The sequence below is a fragment of the Gallus gallus genome, chromosome 4 (assembly GCF_016699485.2).
Source record: "Gallus gallus isolate bGalGal1 chromosome 4, bGalGal1.mat.broiler.GRCg7b, whole genome shotgun sequence".
Taxonomy (NCBI): Eukaryota; Metazoa; Chordata; class Aves; order Galliformes; family Phasianidae; genus Gallus; species Gallus gallus.
The window spans coordinates 9309474-9333640 of record NC_052535.1 but is presented as its reverse complement, the minus strand read 5'-3'; the positions used below and the strand labels follow the sequence as shown (position 1 = coordinate 9333640).

The following is a 24167-nucleotide window of genomic DNA, read 5'->3' as shown; positions in this document are numbered from 1 at the left end:
GAAGTTGCTCTCAGAATGTATAACAAAACATTTAAGGTGGTAGTTGGAGTACTTTCCTATGGAGGTAAGTGGGAGACAGGTGCTGAATATAAATTTCCCTAAATAAAGTGTTACCATTACTATAATAATTAAGAACTCTTTGAGGTCTCATCTAGCAGCTGTAATTAATAGAAAAGATAAAATACCATGCAGTGAAATTGCAGTATGTTATGGTTCCAGGTTTCCCATTGGGGTTTCAACTGAGCAGCAAAGTCCCTTTCCAAGGCACAGGACTCAAGGAGATGAGAAGCAGAGGGGCTGTGGGCAGACTCAAGTGGGACCTGCGAGAGCTTCTTTGATGCTTTGTGTGGAAGATGCACTACAACAATTCTGGGAAGCCAAAGAACAGAGCCTTTGAACTCTACCATACGCTCAGGCTACCTTTATTTTGGCATGGGCTAACATTTCGCTTGGAGAGCAACTTTTACAATGAAATAAATTTTAAAAGGCACTTCAGTGTTATCAAACAGTAACATCTACCCATCCCACTGGACTCTCTCACCTCTCCAAGTGACAATCTGCAACATCTAAGGGTGCCCATGGGCAGGAAGCTCAATGCTGGAATCGCAAGGTGCTGCCTCATGCACTCACTCCAACGGAAAGCCGAGGAATGGAGCATCTCCTGCCAGAACAAGGGCACTGGCCATCAGCTGATGCTAGAACCTGACCGCTCCGTGTCTAAGCTTCTCCTCTCCCGCCCTCCTGTCTCTCCTCTCACTCCCAAAATAAAGTTCCTGACAAGAGCATCTTCCTACCTGCTGTTCTCTTCCACAGCCTTATCTTTAGCTCCTTCGATTCCCTCCCGTGTCAGACAACATCAGATCGAAGTGCCTGTATTTGCACAGGGAGCATACGCATACAACTCATTATGTTTTCTTAAGAGGGCCTTTTCCCGCTCCCTGTACTGCAGCGGGTTATACACGTCCAGTCTCTGTAGAACCGGCTGATTTTTACTTCAGACTCAACCCGAACCAGGGTTGGTGTGGCAGAGATGGGAGCTCTGTGAGGTCTGACAGGGCCGTAACGCGCTGCCGGGCAGCTCTGCGGAGCGCGGTGCGGCGCAGGGAGCCCTGAGAGCCGCGTGCCCTGCCGAGCACTCAGGTGTGCAGCGGTGCCTCACACACGCTGTATTTCACTCTCTTCTCTGAGGACCGCCCGGGAGAGGACGGCTAGCGCAGTTTTTGTTGTAAAGCCGCCTATTTCGGCGCGGCCCCAGCCCCTCTCCGAGGCTTTCAGCTCCTGAAGCTGCTGCGACGGTGCGCGGGGCCCCGCGGGGCTCGGCCGCCATGGCTCACGGCTCGTGGCTCCCGCCTCATCGCCTCATCGCCTCCCCGCGTCCCACCCCAGCGGGGCTCCGGGCCGCCGTGCAGCGGGCAGCCCCCTCCTCCGAGCACGTCTCGCGTGGTTCGTCGAGAATTCGCCTCACCCCTTTCTTTCTTTCCTTTTTATTTATTTATTTGTGACCATTTTCCCCTCTTCCGGGCCGGGCGGCGCTGACTGCCGTGCCGGCAGCCCAGTGAGAGCGGCGAGGCGGGGCGAGCCGAGCACAGGACCGGCCTCTCAGCGCCCGCCCTCCCGCCGCCTCCTCAGCGCCAGCCCGCGCCGCGCCGCGCCGCACACACCCACACGCCCGCCCGGCTCCGCGTCCCTTCGCTCCCCGCCAGCATGGTCATCAAGGTGTACATCGCCTCGTCCTCCGGATCCACGGCGGTGAGCAGCGAGGCGGGAAAGTTGTAACGGGCTGAGGGGGCCCATCTGGGCGCATCCGCGGGGCTTCTCCTCGCCTCCGTCCGCGGTTGTCGTGTGACACGGCGGGGAGCAGCGGGCTGCGGGAGGAGGCTGAGCTCAGCGTGGGGACGGCGAGACTGGGGGGAGAGGGCAGCGGGGCTGAAGGGTGACCCTGCCTGGGGCTGTCAGGGCTGGGGCTGGGCTTAGGTAAGGGCCGGGGGCTAGCGAGGCTGGGGCTGGGCTCAGGTAAGGCTTGGGGGGTAGACAGCGTTGGGCTTAGTTAAAGGCTGGGTTAGGGTTGGGGCGCTGGGGCTCCGAACCACCCCAAGTGTGCAGAGCTCCCCAGGGGAAAGCTGCCCTCCCAGCTGAAGCAAAACCCACATCCTCATCACCCCTTGGCTCGTCACCCCTTGGCCTTGCACCATCTGAGCAGCAGCATCCTGCCCTGGGAGGGAGATCTGTTTACTGCAGCTGGTGCTCAGAAATAACATGTCATTTCCTTCACGATTTAGCAGCTTGTTCTGTGACTTCTTGCGTGACACTCCCTGCTCCCACTGTTGGACTATTTTTAACAGATCCAAGTGGATAGCATGCTTTTGCTCTGTTCTGCACTGCAAAGGCAAAGTGAACTAATTTACTGTTTCTTAGTTTGCTATGGTTTTGTTCTTGAGGTTCATTTCTGAACTGTGTTATCCATCACGTCAGCACTGGGTTCTGATGCTCTCATATCAAGTGGTTAATGAAGGTGGGTGTGCGTGGCTACTGTCCGAGCAGCTGCAGCTTCTTGCCCTGTGGGAGTACCGAGTTTTGCTTTCTGCAGCCCCAACACACTGTCAGCATAGCTGGATCAGAAGACCGTGTTTTTCCAAAGCTAAGTGAATGAAAGAAAAAACATGGGAGTCTGTGCCTAGGGTCAGATATACCTCAGCAGCAGCATCCCAAAAGCTGTCTGATTTCTTCTGTGTGACCTGCAAGAAAGAGACTCAGAGCCTAAAATCCAGGGGATTTTGTTGCATTGTGTGAGTATATAACAGACTTTCAAAATGCCAGTGAATGCAGTTAATGGTCAGTGACTGTTGCTGCGTGTAGATAGAATCTAAGCTTTGGGTTAGCAGTGTTGCTGATACTTCTGTGAACTTCTGGAGCAGGCTCCCAAACTTTCAGAGGCCAGCAAAAGACCCCTGCCCATTTCACCAAATTCTCCTTCCTTGGTTCAGTGCAGTTGTTGATCTGTGATCTTCAGCAGAGGAAATACTATGTTGGTGAGCTGTGGTGTGGTAGCCCCTTGTTCAACTCTGTTGGTCAGCGGCTGAGCCTTACTGCAGGAGAGGACAGAGAAGCTCGTGCCTCGGGTGACACTTTGCTAACAGTCCCTGTGTTGTTTTTGTTACTAACATCAACACTCTGATGATGGAAAGCTGACGATTGTCAGATGCACATCTTGAAAGAGTCTTGACATCCTGAGCAGGTAGTTTATGGGGGGAATCAAAAGGAATTTCTGCTGGCTTTATAGAAAATAATCATATAGAGGGAAAGAAACGGTCATTAGCAAATAGAAGAAGTAATTCTTTTCTCTAACACAGCTGTTAATAGCTTTCCGGTTGACAGGCTTTGCTGCTGTAGATTCTTATCAGTGACCTCTTAATGGCAGTTATTGATTTTTGGTTTGTGTAGTGGTACTGAGCTCCAGGGAGATGGCCACTGATCTCAATCTCAACTGCATTTTCCTGTTTTTAAAACAGATTTTTAATTATTGGCTTAGTGGTTTCTGCGATGCTGCCTTGTCTTTGTGTGAATTATACGTGTCACAAGACTCAGTGCTAACTTTGTCCCAAGTTTTAGGGTCCCTCATGCATCTTTGACCCTGGAATTTGGATCTCATCATTGGCGTGGTTTGTTTTTATGGAATATGAGCGTAACAGACTAATAAATACCAATTTTATTACATATGTATACCCAGGTCTAAAGTGACTGCAGCTGAAGTGATGTCGAGCAGTGAGCAGGACTTACACATTCTTGGTTTACTGAGTGCGCTGAGGGTGTTTCTGTTGGCCAGGCTCAGCCGTGTACCTCACCGGGTGGCTGTTTTCTTTCTGCTATAAGAATTTTAATTGATGCTTGAACTTAAAGCAAAACAGAGAGGGACCTAACTGAAGAAAAGGCTTCTGATTCACATGAAATGAGCTAAAAGGGAACGAGTTATTTTTTCTGTGTCTTAAAATGAGCTATTGGTGAGTCAGTCTCTGCTTGGAGGGCCAGAGGAGTCTTACTGGGGATCCTCAGGGAGTGCATCAGAGGACCCACATCACGCTTCAGAGGAGTGGAACCAAGTCAGAGTTGTTGTCAGTTGCTAACATCAGCCCTGTAAGCCAGTTCCATCTCTCTGAGATGGCTTTGTTTTGCCAGCAGTATCCCATGCACAGTTACTTCGGTTTCCTTGATTAAAAACCAGAAACAGGTGGCAAATCACCTCCTCTCCAGAAAACGACAACTTGTTTCTGAAAGTTGGTGAAGCATCCGTGGGGCTCTGGAAGCTTTATATCTGCTGCAGGGAAAAGGGATTGAGGCAGCTTTGCACCTTGCAGCCTCGGGCTGTCAGTCTGGGGGGTGTCCAAGTTTTGTGGTCTTTCACTGGCAAAGCAATACTTTGTTTTGCAGTCAATTTTCCACATCACGGCTTTATAACTGTTTCCCCAAGGCACTGTTCTCCATCATATTTTTATTCAATAATATGTATCTGTGAGGAAAAACTACCATGTGCTGTTGATGTCTAAGTACACGTTGAGGGGTTTCTGGTGATGTACGCTCCGCTGGTTAATTCCTTTGTACCTGTGTCTTGTGGTGCTTCATTATGGGTGTCACAGCCCCAAGGGTGGGTGCTGAGCTGCTTGTTCTCCAGCACGAGGAGTTGGTGAGTACACAGCCTTATCTTTGCTGTGATTCATCGGTTGCTAAGCCCTGTGTTTAATCATGGGTTTTGCTGTATACCCTGTACGGTAAAGGTGACTTTGTATTTGTTGTGGTTTGGTGCTGCGCCTCTCGGAGGCAGAGTTAACTGAACGTACCTCAAGTTTGTATTTTGGGAGTTTTCAACTGAAAGGTGCCCTTCTCCTTTGATGTTTCTGGTTCTGAACCACAAGCTGGGCAATGGAGCAGGTGGCTGTAATTATGGAGATGAGCTGTAGACTCATCGTGTGGGAACGTGCACGTGCAGCTCCTGTCCAGGAGTCTCAGTGGCGTGCAGCCAGAGTGAACAGCATTACCTAATGTGAGCCAGTGTTGGAGGCCATGAATGTGAAATGGCAGACACAAATGCCACATTCAGGAGCACCCAAGCATTGACTTGAATGGGGATTGTGCAGTCTGTGAGACTGAATCTGGCTATAGACTTCTATTCAAATCCTTTAAGAGACAAAAGGAGGAGAGGCCAAGGAGTGATTGGCACTCTAGCTCTGTGAAGTAGTATATAGGGATTGAAGAGGCTGAATTGCATCAGCCTATGATTTTCTCCATTTGGGTTTTTCATTCTTTTTGGGTAGGAGATTGCCCCATCTTTCCTCCAGTACCAAAAGAACTTGCATAGTTCTTCCTGAAGACAGCTGCCTTACTGTTTTTATTGATTGCGGGTGGAAAAGAGCCAGCTGTTGAAATTCCTCTCGCTCTTACAAGCACGCATTTGTTGCCAGTAACTGCCGGCATTGCTCGTGGTGCAGAACATGTCCAGGAGGACTGTGTCCGTTCATAGGGTACCGCACTGCCAGCTGCAGTTCTGATGGCACATGGCTGGTTCTTCTCACTTGCAATGGGCCGTGATTGAGCACAATGACCAAACCAAGAGAGTGCTCTAGAATCAGTTCCATGTTATATCATGGACTCCCACTGGTAAGTATGACTTTAAAAAGGAGAGGAAGCTTGAGTTTATTTTTTCATTCTCAGAGTAAGGGATGGGAGGGTGTAAGGTTTTGTATTTTCATGTTGTTTTCTTGTTTGGAAAAAGACTGAGGTCTTTTCCTCCTCGCCCACCAGGAAATGGAGAGGAATGTGGCCTGTCATCTGGAGTACAAGCACTTGTTAGCAATGGTGCTTGCTCTTCTTTCCTCCCATGTCTCCTGAAGAAGCACAGAAGCACCTTCTGGCAGTCTGGGATGTGTAGCCAGCAGCAGGTGGTTTGAGGCAGAGCAGCTTTGTGTGAGAGCTGCTGGAAATGAGCAGAGTTGTCTGCAGCCAGCAGCTCTTGCCCCTATTCATGCTCAGCAGCTCAGGACTGTGGGATGGCTGGTGAAGCTGCATCATTCTTCTGAAGCAATCCCTGGAAAGTAATAAACGGAGAATTGGAGCTTGTACAAAGATGGCTATTTTGCATTTAAATCTCTCTGGGGCCTTTTCTCTCTTCTTATCTCAGTAAATGCAGGTACTACTGCCCTAAGAGAAGATGAATGAAAGATACATGCTTTCTGCTCCTGTGCTGTTCTACTGCTTTGTGGTTCATGAGCAGAGTGGTGCCATGGCCACGGCACTGGCATTCCTTGCACCCAGCATTTCAGCAGTAGGTGCAGTAAGCACGCCTCCTGCTGCACTCGTGTTCATGGTTGCAAAGGTGTCATCGAAGCCCTGGTGCATGTGGCTGCATTTGTCAGCCCAGAAGACACGAGCAGCTGGAGCACACATACTAGAATAGCTGGCAAATATCTGCCTAGATGCTTGGTGTGTATCACTGCTGTTAGTAAAAGGGAGTACTGATATGGATCTTCTATAAATGGTTGTGTAATATAATGCAAGTTCAGGTGAAACCATGTAACGTGGGAAAATGCTGTTTTTTAAACATATTTTAAATGTATTTTTAAAATCAATCTCACTAGGATATACAGAGGCTTGTGACACTGCACACAGTTTGTTTACTGCGGGTGAGAACTGCCTCGTTAATACGTTTGGTATTGATTTTCAACCCCTTTCTTGTATGACCATTATATGCATGAAGTACTTTTCTGGATATCCAGTGATACCACACTTAATCTCTCCCTCACAAAGAATGGTATGAATTGTTCAGAGTTAGAGCTCTCAGGGTAGAAGACAAAATATGTAACATGAGTCTGGGCAGTCAGCTAGGATGCCTTCCGTCTGCCTCCCGGCTGTCTCTTTTTTTAAGTCATTGTTCTAAATTCCGGATAAGTCAAACATTTTTCTTAAAATATTGCATTCAAATCTTTAATGGAGCCAAAGATTAAATTGATTGCAGTTGTTGCAAAAGTTCTAACGTATCGAAATAAAAAACATTCTACTGTGCTTAAATAAAAAGAGTTTTCTGACAATGTGAGAGAGATTGAAGTGATGCTCTGCAGTTGTGGCTGGAAAAGGCTTTTTGTTAAGACTGCATGTGGTTGTATATGTCAGGATGACAGTGTTTATGTTGGTGCAGTGTATGGGGATTTTGCTGTCCCTGGGCAGGCTGCACTGGCTCTGCTGGCTCCAGGGGCTCAGCACCCCCGGTGGGATCCAGGCAGCCACAGGTCAGTGCTGAGCACTGGCACTTTTTTAGGAAATATCTGCAGAGCTGAACAAGAAACATCTCTTGTCCTGAGTCATTAAGGTTACACTCAGAAAACTCCTATAGAAGTCAGTGAATTGGCATGCATACAATGAGTGGAGGATGCCAAAGAGTCTCTGCAACATTGTTATTACAGCTTATTCCTCCCAGAGCAGGGGGAATTAGGGAAAGAGGAGACAAATGAAACTGAGCAAGCATTGATAGATATCAGCTGTTGAAGATGGAAACAGAACAAAATTTTTTTCCCCTATATGATAAGGAGAAGGGCTGAGGATGAGCCATCACAGCAGGAGAGGAGTGAGCTCTGCCTTATGGGGCTGCTCTGAGAGTCCCCAGCGCTGAGCTCTGCAGCTCTGCTCTAAGCTATTGGTGCTGACCGAGCACCAGTCTGCATTTGTCATGCTGGTCTTCATGACATCCCAGAGCACATCATTTTCGGGAGGCCAACTGAAGAGGCTGCTGAGACCACTTTCAGAAATTCAGAAGGTAGGGAGATGAGATTGAAGTTACTGAAAGAGAATGTAAAGGATCAACATCAAACTGAGCAAAGCTGATGCTGACAGCTGAGGTAGACTCCATGTTCTGTCTCACAGCTTCTTCTTGTTGGGCTTGTTTGCCCTGTGAGAAGTGGATGTGTGGATTGCTTTAATTAGCTATCTGAAGGTTAATGTTATTGGGGCTCCTTTTGCATGCATGAGTACTGCCACACTTGAAATACCAAAGGCGCTCAAGTGTGAAATTTTAACTGTTGCCTGTTGAGGAATCTCCTGTTTGGGTGGTGTTAAGGGCAATAAGATTTTGAAAAGGTTCTCAGGGAAGTCTGGGAGCTACAAATACCTTTTTGGGCTAGACAAACTGATGTTATTTGCTAGATTTCCCCAGCAGATATGTGGACAGATGCAGCGCAGGGAGGGCAAAGCCATGCTGCTGAGTTCCTTAGAGAAGCCACTGAGCACATGAGTAAGGGTGATCCTTTTCCATAAAGAAACCAATCTGCCATAGGATAAGAGAAAAGGACTTTTTTTGGCTTATATAATTGATTACAACCCAGTTGTATAAAGCAGATAACAATCAGATTTGCAACATAAAGGCAGCTCTTGCAATATAAGTTAGGAGGTTCTTGCAAAGAAGTTAGGAGGGGATGCTACAGAGGTCTGTGCTGATCAGCATAATCACAGGCAACCTGGAAGGAGAAAGCGAGGGGAGGGAGGCTGCTGGTGAAGTTGAATTGCACCATAGCAGCCTCCTGTGCCCATCTTGGGTTGTTAAAGATACACAACCACAGTGCTGTGCAGCACTGAGCTTTGACTGATACTGCTTAGCAGAGAAGTCCTGGAGCTGAGCTAGGTAATTCTACAAAAATACCATAATAGTGATCATAAAATACCAAATAAAATACCAGGAGTTTTTAGGACCAGAGAGAGCCAAGTTGAAAACAATAACACTATAGAAATCTAAGGTGAGTATGTATCTCTTTTAGCCTCAAACAGTTGCCATTAAACAATAAAACAAAGCTAAAAGAGAAAATGGTAAAGGTAATGTGGTCACTGTGTGAGGAACAACCAAATAAGGGAGAATTCTGCAGCTCAGGGAGGACTGAACAGGCTATATAGAGATAAAATCACATCCGGCATAGGAGGGCAATAAGGAAGTGGTGGTACATAACTTTTTGTGTCATAACAAAACTGGGGGAGAGCAAAGGAGACTTGCAGGTGGCAGGATCAGGATAAATGATTTGCAGTGTTTGATGATGTGCAGTGCTTTACAACATGCAGTTGACCAGAGAAACTCATTGCCAGAGAATGTGTATGGCAAAAATTGCACGGGTTCAGTAAGCAGTGAGACAAATTGAAGGGGAAAATCTATGATAGTTAATAGCCTAATAGCCCTTAATTACTACACCTCTGACTCAAAGCTGCATGTTGTTTGCATCTGGGAAAGTACAACGTGGTGTCGCCCTGCATGCTCTGTCTTTTGGTGTGCCTTTCCCTGGAGGAGACAGGATATTGGGGTAAACAAGCATTGGATCTGACCCAGCGAAGCTCTTCTGTTCTTGGGTGAAATTGGCTCTGCTTCCAAAATTATGTTAACAGTTTGCATTTGAAGTATCGAAGAATGTGTCGTCCAGGAAAAAAATGTGTGGTGGAAGAAAATACGTCTTTGTTTGGAATGAGTTGGTTTGGTTTTGGTTTGGTGGTTACTACAAAGGCTGTAGATCTAAAAGAATGTGAAGGCTCCGGATACTTACATGTAACTAGAAATATCCTTTGAGTTGTGAAAGGTTTTTGTATCTGTTTTGTATTCAGCCATATCACTGTGATTAAGACCTTACCTCTTTCTGCTTTGCAGACACAGATGCTTCAAGAGACTGTAGATATGAGAGGAACTTTTAACTGTATTTGTCCCCTGTATCTTAGAAACCAGAAGGAAAATAGTGGAAGCTTAATGATAAATCTCCTCCTGGTTTTCTTCTGAAGAACTGCAGTTCAGTTCAGCAGCTGAGGATAGGGCTGTAAGAAACGTAGCATAGAGCTGCTGGTTATGTGGTGGCAGTGGGCAGACACTGCAATCTCAGTACTTGGGTGTTGGGAAAGACTTTGCATTGAGAGGATTTGTTGTTAGGGTTTCTGCTTTATGTTACATGAAATGCTCCATGGGATCCAGGTTGTGATTGGGGCGTTAGTAACTAGAAGAGTCACAGAATCATAGAATGGCTTGTTTTGGAAGGGACATTAACAATCATCTAGTTCTACCTTTCCATTGAGGTTTTGCATGGCACTTGGGTGTGACTGGGGAAAGGTTTCCTTGATCGAAGCTAGAATTCCTCCTTCTTTCCTGGGCTCTTAAGATGTGCCTTTCAGCTACCCAAAACGTGCACAGGAGCTCACAGAAGCATGTGGCTGTTCATCTTGTCATGTTGCAGGTCACTATCTCAGCATTTCTTACACAGGAAACATCAGGGTTTGATGATACAGGCAGCAGGCGATTCCAAAACCATCATGATTTTGCAGCATGAACAGCAGATGCTGATATACATCATTTTTAGACCTAGACTGTAAGGTAGGTTTATCAGAAATCCCTACTGCTATAGGTCAGAATAAATTGGCAGGCCCTGCATAAACAGAAAACAGGCAGCCTCTGGGGAAAACAGCAGTAGTTTTCACATGAACCCACATTTTTATGAGAGTAGGAGTTTCCAGGCAGGTTTATACAGCACATCTGTATTCACCTCATGGGATGACCATCTTGCTGTGTTAATGGCACTGGAGGCTTGCCATAGACTACAGTGGGGCAAGATTTTGCTTTAGGAGATCCTTAATGCTGCTTGTCTGAGGTCACTCCTGTGCACATGGTGAGAGTCTACTCAGCCACAGCAGCAGCTCCAGAGCAACCAGCAGAATGGGAGAGGAGCAGAGTAACTTGGTGGATGAATTAAAATCTATCCTAAATCTTTTTCAATGGATGTGGATAGAAGTGAAGTTCCACCAGAAATCATTTATTGATAAAAGATGTAGGATCTTTTTTTTTCCTCAGGTGGGAAATGCAATATATAAACGTAGAAGTACAAAGGAGGCACAATAAAAGGGGCAGGTTTGCAAACTTGTATGTTAGTGACCTGATAATCCTGATTAGAAACTGGAAATTCTTTTCTGCCCTGTAATGCAGATAAGCACGTCTCATGGTTCTGGTGGCTAAGTCCATGAAACCTTTGTGCTTGAGCAATCTTTCTCTAAATTTGTTTCCTTTCATCATGTCAATTGAGCAATCTCTCTAAATTTCTGTTTCCTTTCACCAACTTAGATTGTATTGGGAGTTAGCCACGAGAGCCTTCATTTTATCTGCAGAGGGCCAAGGTTTGAGCTGTACATGCTGTGAAAATATGGAAGTCAGTCCATAAGGCTCCCCCATAAGGCTTCCTCTAGGAATTCACACCTATATAAACTGAGGAGCAGCTGGACTGACAGCTATGTCTTCCCCATAACAATTTGAGATTGAAATTAGCAGCATGGAAGGCATTAGGATAGCCATCACTTCCCAGTGCCAGCAGCTGAGCATGGGGCTGAGCCTGAAGAACGGCGGGGGAATGAAGCTATTTTGGCTGCTTGCCTGGGTCTGGAGAACTCCATCCTACAGCAAATAACAGCTGGGACACTTAGTCTTTCAGAAAATAAATGCAGTTTGTATTTGTCTTCGTGTTTGCTTGTGGTATGCAAATGCACAACTGCCTGCACACTGGCAGAAAGAACTTTTGTGGTTTTTTTAAAAATAAAAAAGGCTGAAAACCACAGTGACAGGAAGGCTCTGAAGCCTAGGGCAGGCAGAGCAGGAGGCTGGGACGTGGCCATGGCTGTGCTGGTGGCTATGGCTGCATGGCATGGGCAGTGTTAGGTGTGGGCTGGAGGTGGCGGCCCCCCATCAATGTACAGTACTGAGCCAGTGGGTAGCAATTGCTGTTGAAAAAATGCTCAGTTTTTTGCCTTCCTGTAAAGGAAGACTTGAGAATGTCACCTGAGCAGTCCCCTGGATGGCAAACCTGCAGGTGATGGCAGCAGAAGTTGGCCGAGTGCTGCATTGCTTTGGGAGCTGCAGAGCCACTCTGTGAGCTTTCTATTTATCCCCCTCTCACTGTGCTCCACGACAGTTTCTAAAGTTACACATAAAAGTTAGCAAATCTGCTCTAGAATAAAGAAGGGATTGTGGGCCCTGGGTCGATACACTCTCAAAAGCAAGCTGCAAGCTGGCAGTGCAAAGGACTGATACCAACACAGGCATTTGTTTGCCAGATCTTTTACCTTTTGGGTGCTTTGGTGTGGATGCACCAAACTGCTGTTCTGTTTTGGAGCAGCAAACTCTTTTTCGAGAGAGGAGGAAAACTTATTCTTTAGTCCATAGCTTTTCTCTTAATCCTCTCTTCCTTTGTATTATGATAGTTTGGTATTTTAGTTCCGGGGAAAAAAAAAATGCTTGCTTGTCTTGGAAGAATGTATTTGTTTTAATATAGCTATTTTGATAGCAGTCATCCAAAAGGCTTCTCTGCTCAATGGTGCCTCTGGTATATGAGCTCTTTGCAGACAGAAAGTAATACAGAACAGAAGCACCTGGATTTAGAGTAGGATCCCTGAGGTCATGCTGTATGTCTTCTTAAAGTAAGCTTTATTTAAAAATAATGAATACCTGGCAGTATAAAGGCAGTGAAGCAGCAATTAATGCTGTAAACTTTTAGTCTTGTCGGTTAATTTAGTCTCCCTGTGTGCTAAACTGTACAGGAAATAAACCTTCCTTTTATTGCAAGCCACAGGAGCCTCTTGCAGTGCTCTCTGTGCTCTTAACTCATTTGCTAACCAGAGTTCTGCTCTAGTCAGGCAAATGAAATGTCAAATGTTTTTCTTCTCTCTTCTGTTTGCCATGGAGGGCTCCTCATCACCAGCACAAATCCACTGATTCAGAAAAATAATTACATCAGCAGCTGTTTCAATATACAGCCCGAACTGCACCCTTCTACTGTTTATGGTGCTGGCCCTCAGGCTGCTTCTCCAGCAAATCCCAGCGCTGCGCAGACACAACATTTGGAGCGTAATGACGCGTGACCTGCGCTGTTGTACCTGGTGGGACGCTGCAGACACCAGTATTCATAGATTGTGGCTGCTGCCAACATTCAGTGAGCTTCCACAGCCTGTCCTGGAGCCCTCTGTGCAAAGAAACATACAGGAGGATTGTTTTGGCTTTCAGAGGGAGACGGGCTGAAAGAAAAACAGCTCGAGAGCTGAGGGTGGTGGTGAGATCCAGATCTGCAGGACTGAAGTCCTTGTTCAAGCTCCTGGAACAAAGAGTCAGTTTTCAATGGCACCCAGAATGCCTTTTCTCCCATTTTTTTTCAGCCACGTTGATGCTTTCCAGAACCTAGCCCAGCTATTTGTCATGTTCCAGGGAGTTTTCTGCAGCTCATACGATACTGAGCCTGATGTCTCACTGGAGATAAGTCTTGCGTGTGTTAAGTTGCATTATGGTCGATGCGTGCAGCCCATCAGTGAGACTGGGCTGTGGTGTATTTGGTAGTATTCTACTGCTTGTAGAAACAGCCATAATGAACCCTAACCCCATTCTCACAAGGAATAAGCAGTGGTTTAAAAAAAAAAAAAAAAAAAGTGGTATTATTGCTGACTATCAGCTTAGGAGAGGAAGCTTTGAGATACAAAAGCTGCATTCAAAGTTATGTGAGGAACGCGTGACAGAGGTAGCGTAGCCTGAAGAGTTTTTTCTCTTTTCCTTACTGTGGAATTTCCTATTTCCTGACAGTGTGCTGTGCTGCAGGTAACATAGAGAGGCTAAGGCCAGGTGCTGAGGCTGCAGAGATGTGTGCAGTGCCCCAAGGAGTTGTGCCAGGAGGAGCAGGACCTGCAGACTGCCTGCTCACACCTTCTCAGGGCTGCCCTGGCACCCTGGGCTTAGTGAGCAGGGTGGGCATAAAGTGCTCCATTGCTTCCAGGGCAGGAGTTCGGGCTGCGAGGAAGATGTGGGGGGCCTGGGTCTCCTCCAGCCTCCCTGAGGCATGGACAAGCACAAATCCAGCTGTAGGATTCGCATTGATTTGCCTGAAACGCTTCTTCCACGTCCAAGTGGGAAAGCAGCGTGGTTTCTCAAGGCTTGTAGCTCCGTGCTGTTGTGCCAGACATCTGACTGCAAACAAAAGGAATGATTAATGAGGGAAAATTCAGAAGCCGTGACAACAGGTTTGTTTTTAGACTTCTGCTTTCTTGCAAACCATAAATTGGTCAGATCAGTGAGACTGCTGGAGATGCTCTGGCTGAAGCATCATGAGTTTGTTCCAGATCCTGGGGCACTTCAGTTTCTTTTTAAGCAGGCGTTTCCTCCTCCTGGGGCAGCCTTGGAAGCCTGATGATCGCTGCAGAGTGCTGCAGTGGGCACTGAGTGCATCTGTCTGCTCTCCCTGGCATTCTCACAGCTCTGACGCATTGAGATGTGCAGCAGCTAGGTTGATTTTATACCCTTTTTTGGGAGGAGCAGAGCTGTTTTTCTTTCCTTTAACCCCATGTGGACCTTGGATGCTGTTACCAGGGGCACGTAGATGTTCAGGAGGATACAGTCTGCCAAGTTCCAAGTCTGCAGCGCAAAACAACTGCATGTAATAAATGAGGAGTTCACATTGTGCCACTGCTTATGCTGCATTAGTGGGTAACCAAGATAATGGAGCCTGTATTCCCACAGTAGGAAGCTGTCTCTCTGTTGGTTTTGGACCAGGCAAGCAGTTTTCAGTCTTATAAAAGTCAAATGCCACAAAACTGACTTAGAAAATTGCCAAAGGTCAATTTATTTTGTATTGTGATGGTGGTGTTTTTGTTTTGAAGAGGACAGCTTTGAGTGCTGCAGTGATCTGTGGAAGGTGCCAGTGCACGTGGTTGATGCTCTGGCTCTGCAATACGTTGATGCTCCTTTACATTCTCATCTAAAGAGAGATAAGGGGAGGCTTAGGACTGGCAGCTTGGCTTTGCAAGATATATTCATTTTGGCCTACAAAAGAAATGATAAAAAAATTCCTGATATGTGAAGATCTGCACCAAACAGAGCAGAGGCCTGAGATAGGGATGACCTGAGGCCACAGTACAATGTGCATATTGCTGTGGGATGAGACGCTGTCGTTCCCCTGGCTCATTTTCTTCTCTGCTCTGTGCTAGTGCAATCACCAGACATCCCCACTGTGCTGCTGGGGCTGCTGGCACAAGTCACAGGTAGGGGGAACTCTCTGGGCACACCATGCTGAGCAAGGGACTGAGCAATGCTGGGGCATCCCCTGTTTTCCAGATGTCCTTTTTGAGTGAAGTGCAAGTCTAACACCTTTCCAGATCAGAACTGCCTCATACAATATTCAGCTTCATTTGCATATCACTGTTTTTCTCTTCTCAGGCTGACAGGCTTTCTAGCAACAGCACACACGCAGTGGGGTTTGGGGCCTCTTCTAATAACAGCAACCTAGACTCTCAGTGCTCTGCTGTGTTAATGCATCTTCTGCATCCCTCCTTCTTTTCTGAAAATGGAGCGAGCATCTCTGATCATACCAGTAAATTAATTCTGCTGTACTGAAGCTTTCAGCTCCTTCCTCTGCGGTGTGTTACCTGTGGCTGCTCAGCCTTTAGCTAGGGAAAACTTTTCCATAAGAAAAGTGGAAAACATGAAAAACATAACACAATAACCTAATTCATATTTGTGGTAAAACCTTGAAGTAATGTTTTTTCTTGTAGTATTTTAACAGGCTATGGCTGCCGTGGGGAAGAGTGTTTGGCATCCTGACTTTTACGTTGCTCCCATTTGGCAATTGTGACTCTTTAAGCACTTTATGGGATGAATAGATGCATGTAAAGCAAGTGATGGGCCATGGCAGGACAGGGAACATAATGCTAGTGGTCAGTAAACCCTGTGGTGTGGCAAGTGAGGGGAGAGTAGAAGGAGCATGCTCAGTGTCATCCTTCTTTTCCTTGGAGCCAAGAAAGAGGAGCAAGATTTGCTTCTGAATGTGGTGGCGTGAGGAGGAAAAGGGTTGGGATTTTCTCAGGCAGAGATCATTTTCATGTCCCAGAGCAAAATCTGAAGTTTATTAAATGGTACTTTATAAATTGTCTTCCGGCCTTTCTGATGATGGGATGTTGTGTGTGTCAGAAACCCAGCAGCAACACAACAGCTCTCTGAAAAGCAGGTATAAAAGGACAAATTAATTCTCTGCCTGCTCTCCAACTGCTTGAATATTATTTGTTAAGAACAGAATTCCATGCAGGATGTGCTAATATATTAATCCGTAAGGTGCCTTCACAGAAAGTAAGCTTAAAACACATTAAAAAGTAATCAAGGCTTCATTAGGCAGTGCTTCTGCAGCTGCTTGCTAGCAGCTGAGCTGATATAAATAAGGAAATGTTACTTGTCCTTGCACCTAAGTAACGGATGGAGGAATCTGCTGTGGGCCACTGCTGGAGGAAGGGAGCTGAGCAGATCTCTGATGTGATGCAGATGTGTTTATGGCTACTTAGGGTTGTAATTTTGTTATTAGACAGTGATAGTAGAGCTGTCTGTTTTCTGTCTGATAGAAAAATAGTGACACTTGGAAATCCTGCTGCAGTGCGAAGCTCAAATCTTGTATGCATTTAAATGGAAGGAGTGATGCCATTTGGGTCTGAATACTTTTGAGTGCTGATACCATGCAACACTGACAAAAGCACCCATTTTCCAGCTTCACTTCTCTCAGCTGCCCGTGGAGCAATTAATGGCTGCTTAATGTGCTCCAGCCAGGCTCCTGCAGGGGGCTTCGTGATCTCAGCACTCTACATCAAAGGGTGAATAAAATTCAATGTGTCCCAAGGTGCCTTGGGCCCGATTGGGAATCCCAGTCTCCAGGACACAGAGGTGATGCTTGTGTTGGTATCTCAGTCTGCTGAGAGGAATAAAGCTGTCAAATGCACTGGAACCTTTTGGCTTGGGTTTTGTTGTTGTGGGATTTAGCAAATTTTTAGGCATGGGGTTATTGAATGAGTGCACTCAAAGTGGCATTATAAGCCATAAAAGAAGCTTTTATTTTTTGTTCTCATGAATCAGCTTTTCCCCTTATGTAATTTTCTATAGTTTCTGGAGAAAGTTTTTATCTTGCTTTGGGAAGCAAGGACTTTGCTCCCTGTTCAAGCTGTGTTCTTGGCTTGTGGAGGCTAACCAGCTGCGTAGCATGGTACCTTATGCCTGGATCACACCCTGTTGCAAACAGACTGCGTGCTTCCAGATGTGATGCAGCCTTTAGTTAGGTTACAAAAATGTTTCACTAGCCCAGACTTTTCCCTCAGCCCTGCACTGAGTGGTGGTTTTGCATCTTTTCAGTCCTGGACTTTTTCCTGCTTTTATCTAGTGTCCTCCAGAGCCACAGGTGAGAAGCAGGAGCTCAGAGGTGAGCTGCAGCCAAGCTAGCATGCAAGTGGCTGATGGGGAGAGCAGTATCCATACAGGAGGCTCCTGAGTTGCTGGGACAAACCACATGAAGGCAGCTCCACTGCAGCAGCTGTGCAGGACACAAGCTGATGTGCCCTGGGCTTTCCCAGCATGAGACAGTGAGTACATATGGGGCCCATCTGGATGCTGTCTCACTTTGGGGGGGGAAAAAAAAAAGAAAGAAAAAGAAGTGCAAGTACAGCGTGAGCTTTTCCAGCCTCCAGTGTTTAATTTAGGTCATGTAAGTTCATGGTGGTTTTGTTGTGTTTGTCCTCAGTTTTCTTCCTTACAGACCAGGAACTGAGCTTTGGAAAAGATAATGATGACATTGCTATGTGTCATGTTTGGCTTAAAATAGTTGGAGCAAAGAAGTGGTTTGAGTTCTGTAATGATAATTGCCCAGACCTAAAAATAGGTGAATGTTCTACCAGGCAGAGAGAAGTAAGAGTGAGGCAAACCACGGGGAGACACTTCAGAGACATCCTGCCAAGCTCTCCTCAAGCACTACTGGACTGTAGGGGACTGCAGTTTTCAATCCTCTCACCACAGCTGATGGCAGTGGTGGCCACCAGCACCATCACAGCTGGCACCTCTGATTTGTAGCTAATAAGGGGAAAGAACAACTGGCTTGTTCCTGTGAATAAAGAAAAGCAAACAACAAAAGCTTTATACGAACCCCTGGGTCCTTCAGTATAACACTGAATGGAGTCCAGGAAGGAGCCTCGTCAGAAGTATTCTGTCTGTGGAAGGAATCCTGCTGCAGTGTCCTGGGGTGGAGAGCAAGTCTCCAGGAATCCCCGGTATTTAAATGCTTGGGTGAGCTGCCTGCTGGTTGGCTCCTGCCAGGTGCGCTGTATGGGAAGGTGAAATTGGAAGTCCAAGCAGGAGTGTTCTGCTGGGTGAGCTAGAGGAAGGGTCTGCTGTTTGCTGAAGACTTTCATTGCTGTGCTTTTCCCGTTCACAGCTGAATTTGAATTTCATCTTCAAAACGCACCAGTTTGAATGGGCAGTTTGAAGATGGAGTGGCTGAGTCTGACTGCAGACAGGAATGTCACCTGGGGGATTGAACTTCTCACCTCTCTGTACAAACAGATGTCCTGTATGACATAAGGAGTGGCCCCCCAGTGATTAAGCAATGTTTAAAACCAGCAGTGCCTTGAAATGCAAACCCTTCCAAGATGTGACTGCTTTGTCTTATCTCAAATTCTGGTGGAACCCCAAAGGCTGGAATTGGAAATAGTAAAAACCTTTTAAAGTGGTTTTTATCTTCAAGCTAAAATGAGAATTGTGCAAGATCTGGTTTCACTGCAGTGCCTTTGTTCTCTGGTGTCCTGGTGCTGGTTTGGAAAATGAAATAAAACACTGAAGCAGCTGAGAGGTGGAGAGGGGCAGCGCAGGTTGGGGCTGGAACTGATCATAGAACCATGGCTGAGAACTTTGTAAGAAAACTTCTAAATTCCTTTAAATCCTCACAACAGCATAAGAGCCATTGGAAAGTACCTTTGCAGAAAATATGTGTACATATATATGTGTGTTTTTCCCTGCATGGAAGCAGGATCCATGCCCGCCCAAGCAGCAGGGCTGGCCTGTGCCTCGTGCCAGAGCGGCAGAGCCGGAGTGATGCCAGCAGCAGCGGGAAGGTCGGCGTGGGGCCGGACCAGCAGCGCTCAGACTGTCAGCTTACTTTGAGTTCCTGTGGTCCAGAAATAGATTTCCAAAACACATCCATTGTCCAGCAGGGAGTTTATTTATAAACTGAAGAAATAGCAAGACTTAAAAGCAAAATCCTTCTTGGCCAGCAGTGCAAACAAGACTGTTTTGTATGCTTCTGTATACCAAATAAGACATTTCTTTGAAGCTCTTTTCAGTAATGTGTTTCAAACAGCAGTTTCCTTGCAGTGGGGTGCTGCTGGTCCACGATGCGTTTGGAGCCCGAGGTCCCCAAGCATTGCCCTGTGCTCCTGCAGGACCTGCAGAAAGAAAGTTCCAGCAATCCTGGTCACTTTTGTGTCAGATTCTTCCATTTTCCTTCCGCTGTTGCAGTCTTTGCAATAGCTTTTGTTGAAGAACTTATATGGTCAGCTTGTTAGCATCTTAGCCCAGTGCTGTCAAAAGTCCGTTCATCTGGACAAATTGTTTTAGGTGAAATCACTTCCTTGAAAGTGAACTAAAATAATGGGAACATATTTTTACTATATTTGGAAGCGTTTGTCAAAAGAACCAAATAACCTTGAATCACAAATCGATACGTGCCTTGGTCAGCCACAGTGAAGAGCGCTGGATACCAGCTTGGTAGCTGAGCTGAGAAGCTGGGAGGAAATGGAGTTTGGCTCAAAGTGCAGCAGTGATGCCGCAGACTCCTTGAAGACTTAAACCAGCTTTGTCCTCTGTCTCCTTGTCTCTTTTCTGTTTATTATCGCTTAGTTACATTTTGTGCGTGCGTGTGTGTGAGTGAGCAAAAAAGGGGAAGAAACAAAAATCTTTTGAGACCGAAGTGTCGCAGCATTCTGTGGGAAGCGCTGCCCATTTTGGAGTTAAAGTTCCGCTTTTGATGGACTGCCGTTTGTTGGACAGCATCACCCACCTCCATTCCCAGCAGCTTGACGTGGTTTCTGTGTTACTGACGGCATCTGCTGCTGCCAACTGGACCCTAGGACAGAAACACTCACTTCTGGAGAGCATCCCGAGGAGGGACAGTACTTGATCATAGTTCTGAGCTGCTCATTTTCATGTTGTATTTCTACGCGCGTTCTCTGTTGAAAGGCTGATAATTCATGGCTGGCTTGTAATTACTGAAGAAGGTGCCTGTGCTCCCACAGCTCTGCGCTCCTTCCCAAACTTGGGCAGCAGGAACCATCTCCAGGCTTCTGTCCTCACTGCTGTGTGTGCCCATCTGAGTAAGACAAAGCACCCCGGAGTGGCAGCAGGCGCCTGCTGCTCTATTTCAGGCGCTTCCCTCCCAGCGGTTCTCCAGTGCCTGAGACTAATAGTGGTTTTCTAAATAAAATCACAGTAAATAACGCACCCTGGCAGCCATGGATGCTGTGCTTCTGGAGCATTCAGTGCTCTGTGTTCCTCGTGTCTGGGGAACCAGGAGGGGATGTCCTGTGAATCTTCTAACTCATTTCCTTGGCCAAAAGAAGAGGGTTTCCATGTGCGTCAGCTCTAGTTCATTATTTTCAGGGCATTCCCACTGCTGTGGAAGGAGAATTGTCTCCTTTGCTCATAGATGTGCAGTGACCAAAATGCTGCCCTTGCCTCCCGCATAGTGCTTTTAGCAGAGTAAATGCACAGCCAGCTCCACTAGCTGCTCTCAGACCAGCAGGGAGGGTCACCTGCTGCAGTAGTCATCTGAGCCCTGAGCTCAGGCCCTGCTGTGCTACCTGTGGCTGGAAGCAGCCCCGAGCCTGCCAGAGCCGCACAAAGCTGGGGGGATGAGCAGAGGTGGATAGTTCGCAAGTTAAGGAACTGAGAGTAATGAGAGTTGGCTTGATCTGTAATTCACAACTGGTGGGAAATGGTTAATTGTAATGTAATTAGGGAGAAGAAACCCTCCATTTATTCCCAGGTCAGCATGTGGCCTTAAAAACCGAGTACTGACAGAGCAGTTTACAATTACAAAGACCTTTCCCATATTCTAGTCCCGTGGAAGAGTTTATGAAGGAAGTGCTGGCTCTTTTTTCTTTGACCTTTGTAACATGGTGGAGGAAAACTTTCCCTGACGGCTCCCTCCTGCTATGACCCTTGTTATTAAAGGCAAATGAGGAAGTCTCTTACCAGTAAATCTGAGTGTGCTGAGAAATGTTCTTATGTATCGCCTGTAACATGAATGACCTCCTTGGGGCTGTATTAACTTGTCCATTTTATTTATTTTTAGCCATGATGAAAATTTGCTAACACACAGCTATGGTGCTTGAGGGTTTGCACTCACATTGGGTGCACTGACCCGTCTGGGAGGAGCTCTGTGGGCTCTTGTAGGATCACTCTGCTGAAGAAGTACGTAGAAAGCGGTGCTGGATGCCAAGCAGTGCCACTGTGCATCCTCTTTGGGGTCACAGGGTTCTGCTCCTGCATGCTGCTCCCTCTCTGCAGTCATCTCCCACATGCAGGATGCAGAGCGGCTGGTGGCCAGAGCTGGTAGTGGCACAGCATCAGTGTGGGGTGCTGCCCAGGGGCCTTCCTGGGATAAAGCTCCGTTTGCAGTGAAGGGTGCAATGTGAAGGGTACAGATTTCCCATTAATCCTTACTTTTTCATTGTTTGCCAGGATATGCATGGTTATAATTTCCTTTTTGGTGGTAAAGTCATGCAGAGGAAGAACAGAGCACAGCAGAACATCTCTGCATCAGGAAGTTAATAATTCAAGCATGACAGTAATAAAAACCACTTTTCCTGTAAATAGCCAGCACAGTCTTTGCTGCAGAAATCCTGCTTTTGCTGAGGTTCTGCTGCATCCATGTGGGCTCTCCGGCTAGAATGCAGGGTCAGAACTCTCTGTGCTGGAGCATTGCAGGAGAGGCCTTCTGTCTAGAGAAACGTGAGCCAGAGCTGCACTGGGATCTCTCTGTTAATGAGGATGCGATGAGATCTCTATCAGGAAGTCCATATGTGTGTTAGGGGCATGGAGGGTACAGGCTGCACCTTGCATATCCCTCCAGCAAACTTCACTGCTCCTGTACTGCAGTATTCCCTGAGATAGTTGCCAGGCTCAGCCAACACAGCAGCGGCACAGGGACTGCTTGCACCTTTGGTTTGGTGGAATCTTAACATTGGCAACACTCGTGTGTATAGAGGCAGCCTTTGGACTCCAGCCTGTTTGGTCAAAAAGGAGCCAATCTGAGAGACTGCTTGTAAAGAAACCCGCTCTGTGAATTTTGCTGATGATGAGAAGTGATGAAAATAAACTTTATTTTTTGCTAAGAATTTTCATACAGTTTCCATTTTCAATCTGTTTTGCACTCCCTTGTTCTCATATCGAACCCAGGAACTGCATAATAGGCAGCAGAAATCACTTGACTGATTTTATTCTTCTCTTCCTCCCTTCCTTCTTTGTGACAGATTAAAAAGCAACAGCAAGATGTTCTAGGCTTCCTGGAAGCCAACAAAATAGAATTTGAGGAAAAAGACATCGCTGCCAATGAGGAGAATCGGAAGTGGATGCGGGAGAACGTCCCTGAAGACAGGCGGCCAGCCAGCGGGAACCCGCTGCCACCCCGGCTCTTCAACGACAGCCGCTACCTCGGGGTAAGGGACAGCCTCTGGTCCTCCTCCTTGCACTCACTGCCATGCTCTTGCCCTGCTGTTGTCATCAGCAATGCTTAATTCTCACCAAGCTAACACTTGGCAGAAGTCTGGTATTGATACATCGACCTGTAGCAAGTTCAGAGAGCTGTCCACATGGGTTTTGCATGTAGATTTCAGATAGCTCCAGTCTGTTCCTCTCCAGAATACTTGTGGGGTGATGCATCCCATGTCAGTACGTGAGTTTTGTGATCCTTGGGATGAGTTTTTGTGCTGTTTGTAAAATGAATGCAGCTGCAGCCCACTTACTCCAATGCCTTGAAAAGATTAAAAATCACACTGAGAATAGAATACCTCTTTGTAATTATTTTAATGCTTGATCAAAAGTATGCTGCCCTGCAGCACTTCTACTCAGCAGGCCATGCTTGAATGATTATTAGATTAACTGTTAATTTTATTTTTAAAACCTAATATCTTCTGAAAAGAGCTCACAGTATGCATTGCTTTCTGCTGTGTGTTCACTTCGAAGTCATTTTGCTGCCTGGTCCTGAGCAGCAGCATCTGTCATTCACATCTACCAGTGCTGAAACTTTGAGAGGCAATCCTGTGGCCACTGGAAGAAATGGTTCTCAGTGCACCACCATTTTTTCTTGCTTGTAATAAAAGCAGAACTTGAAACAACATCCAGTGAGTTAACATACCATCCGGCCTTCAAAATTTTACTGACTGGTTTTGACATGGAAAGAGTTTGGTTTGGAGTGACAAACATAATGATTGATAGTTGTCTGCAACCAAAAGCTGAGAAGTCATGAAGAGCTGAAAATCTCTGCTCAATTATCTATATTTAAAAAAAAACAATTCTGTACCAGTAGGAAGCCCGGTTGCAACAGAATTGCCTTTCTCCTTTGGTTTGCAGAGCTTTAGATAGGAGATGACTGTGCAGTTGTCCCTGTTGCCAAATTCCTGCTGCATTGCTGCAGGTGTGCAGTAGAACAGGGCTCTACTATGCAGTTGGGTGAGACAAGAAAAATGTACGCAGCTTAATCTGGATGTTTGTGTATGGGAGATGCTTCTCATGTATCCCCAGCTGCAATGCATGAGAGTTTGCAGTAATTTTGGGGAAAGAGGTGTATGTGCTTCAGGCCTATGTGTTTATTTCATTCCTAAAATTTTGGCTGGTGTCACTTTGAACTTTTGAAGTTCAGTGAATTTGTGTAGCTGGATTCGAGTCACTAGTTTAGCTCTCAGAAAGGCAGAAGTTAATTCTGTGCACACACATTTGAGCACCTTTCAGTGTTCTGATCTCCTCAAGTATCTGATTCTCCTCAAGTATGAACTTCTCTGTTTCATCAGATGCAGTATAACTGGTAGCAGGATGAGCACGCTCCCGGCCCATGCATGGCAGGGAGGCTGTAATTGTAGGTGCTGTGTATCACCAGGCTGGCACAAACCCTGCTCCTTAAGCACAGGCATTCCTTTCCTAGTGGATGCTCCAAAGCAGCCTGCCGAACTATGCACAGGCAAGATAAACAGCTGCTTTGTTATCAAGCAGCCCCAGCACATAACAAGTGCTGTCAACAGAAGGGCCTCAGGAGGATTTAACATACTCGTACACATTTTTATCAAACTAGCAC

General features: G+C 46.5%; 1 protein-coding gene across 2 annotated transcripts in view; it reads left to right on the top strand.

Annotated features, from left to right (window-relative positions):
• Positions 1–1627: 1627 nt before the first annotated feature.
• SH3BGRL (SH3 domain binding glutamate rich protein like) overlaps positions 1628–24167 on the top strand; it is a 30773-nt gene continuing 8233 nt past the window's right edge. The window contains exons 1-2 of one of the 2 annotated variants that reach the window (NM_001012574.2): positions 1628–1749; positions 22351–22536. In NM_001012574.2, the coding sequence (NP_001012592.1) occupies positions 1705–1749; positions 22351–22536 (231 nt within the window). In that variant the 5' untranslated portion in view covers positions 1628–1704. Of the gene's footprint in view, positions 1750–7592; positions 7799–22350; positions 22537–24167 lie in introns of those variants that run through there. The other variant, XM_040698832.2, reaches the window with a different exon arrangement.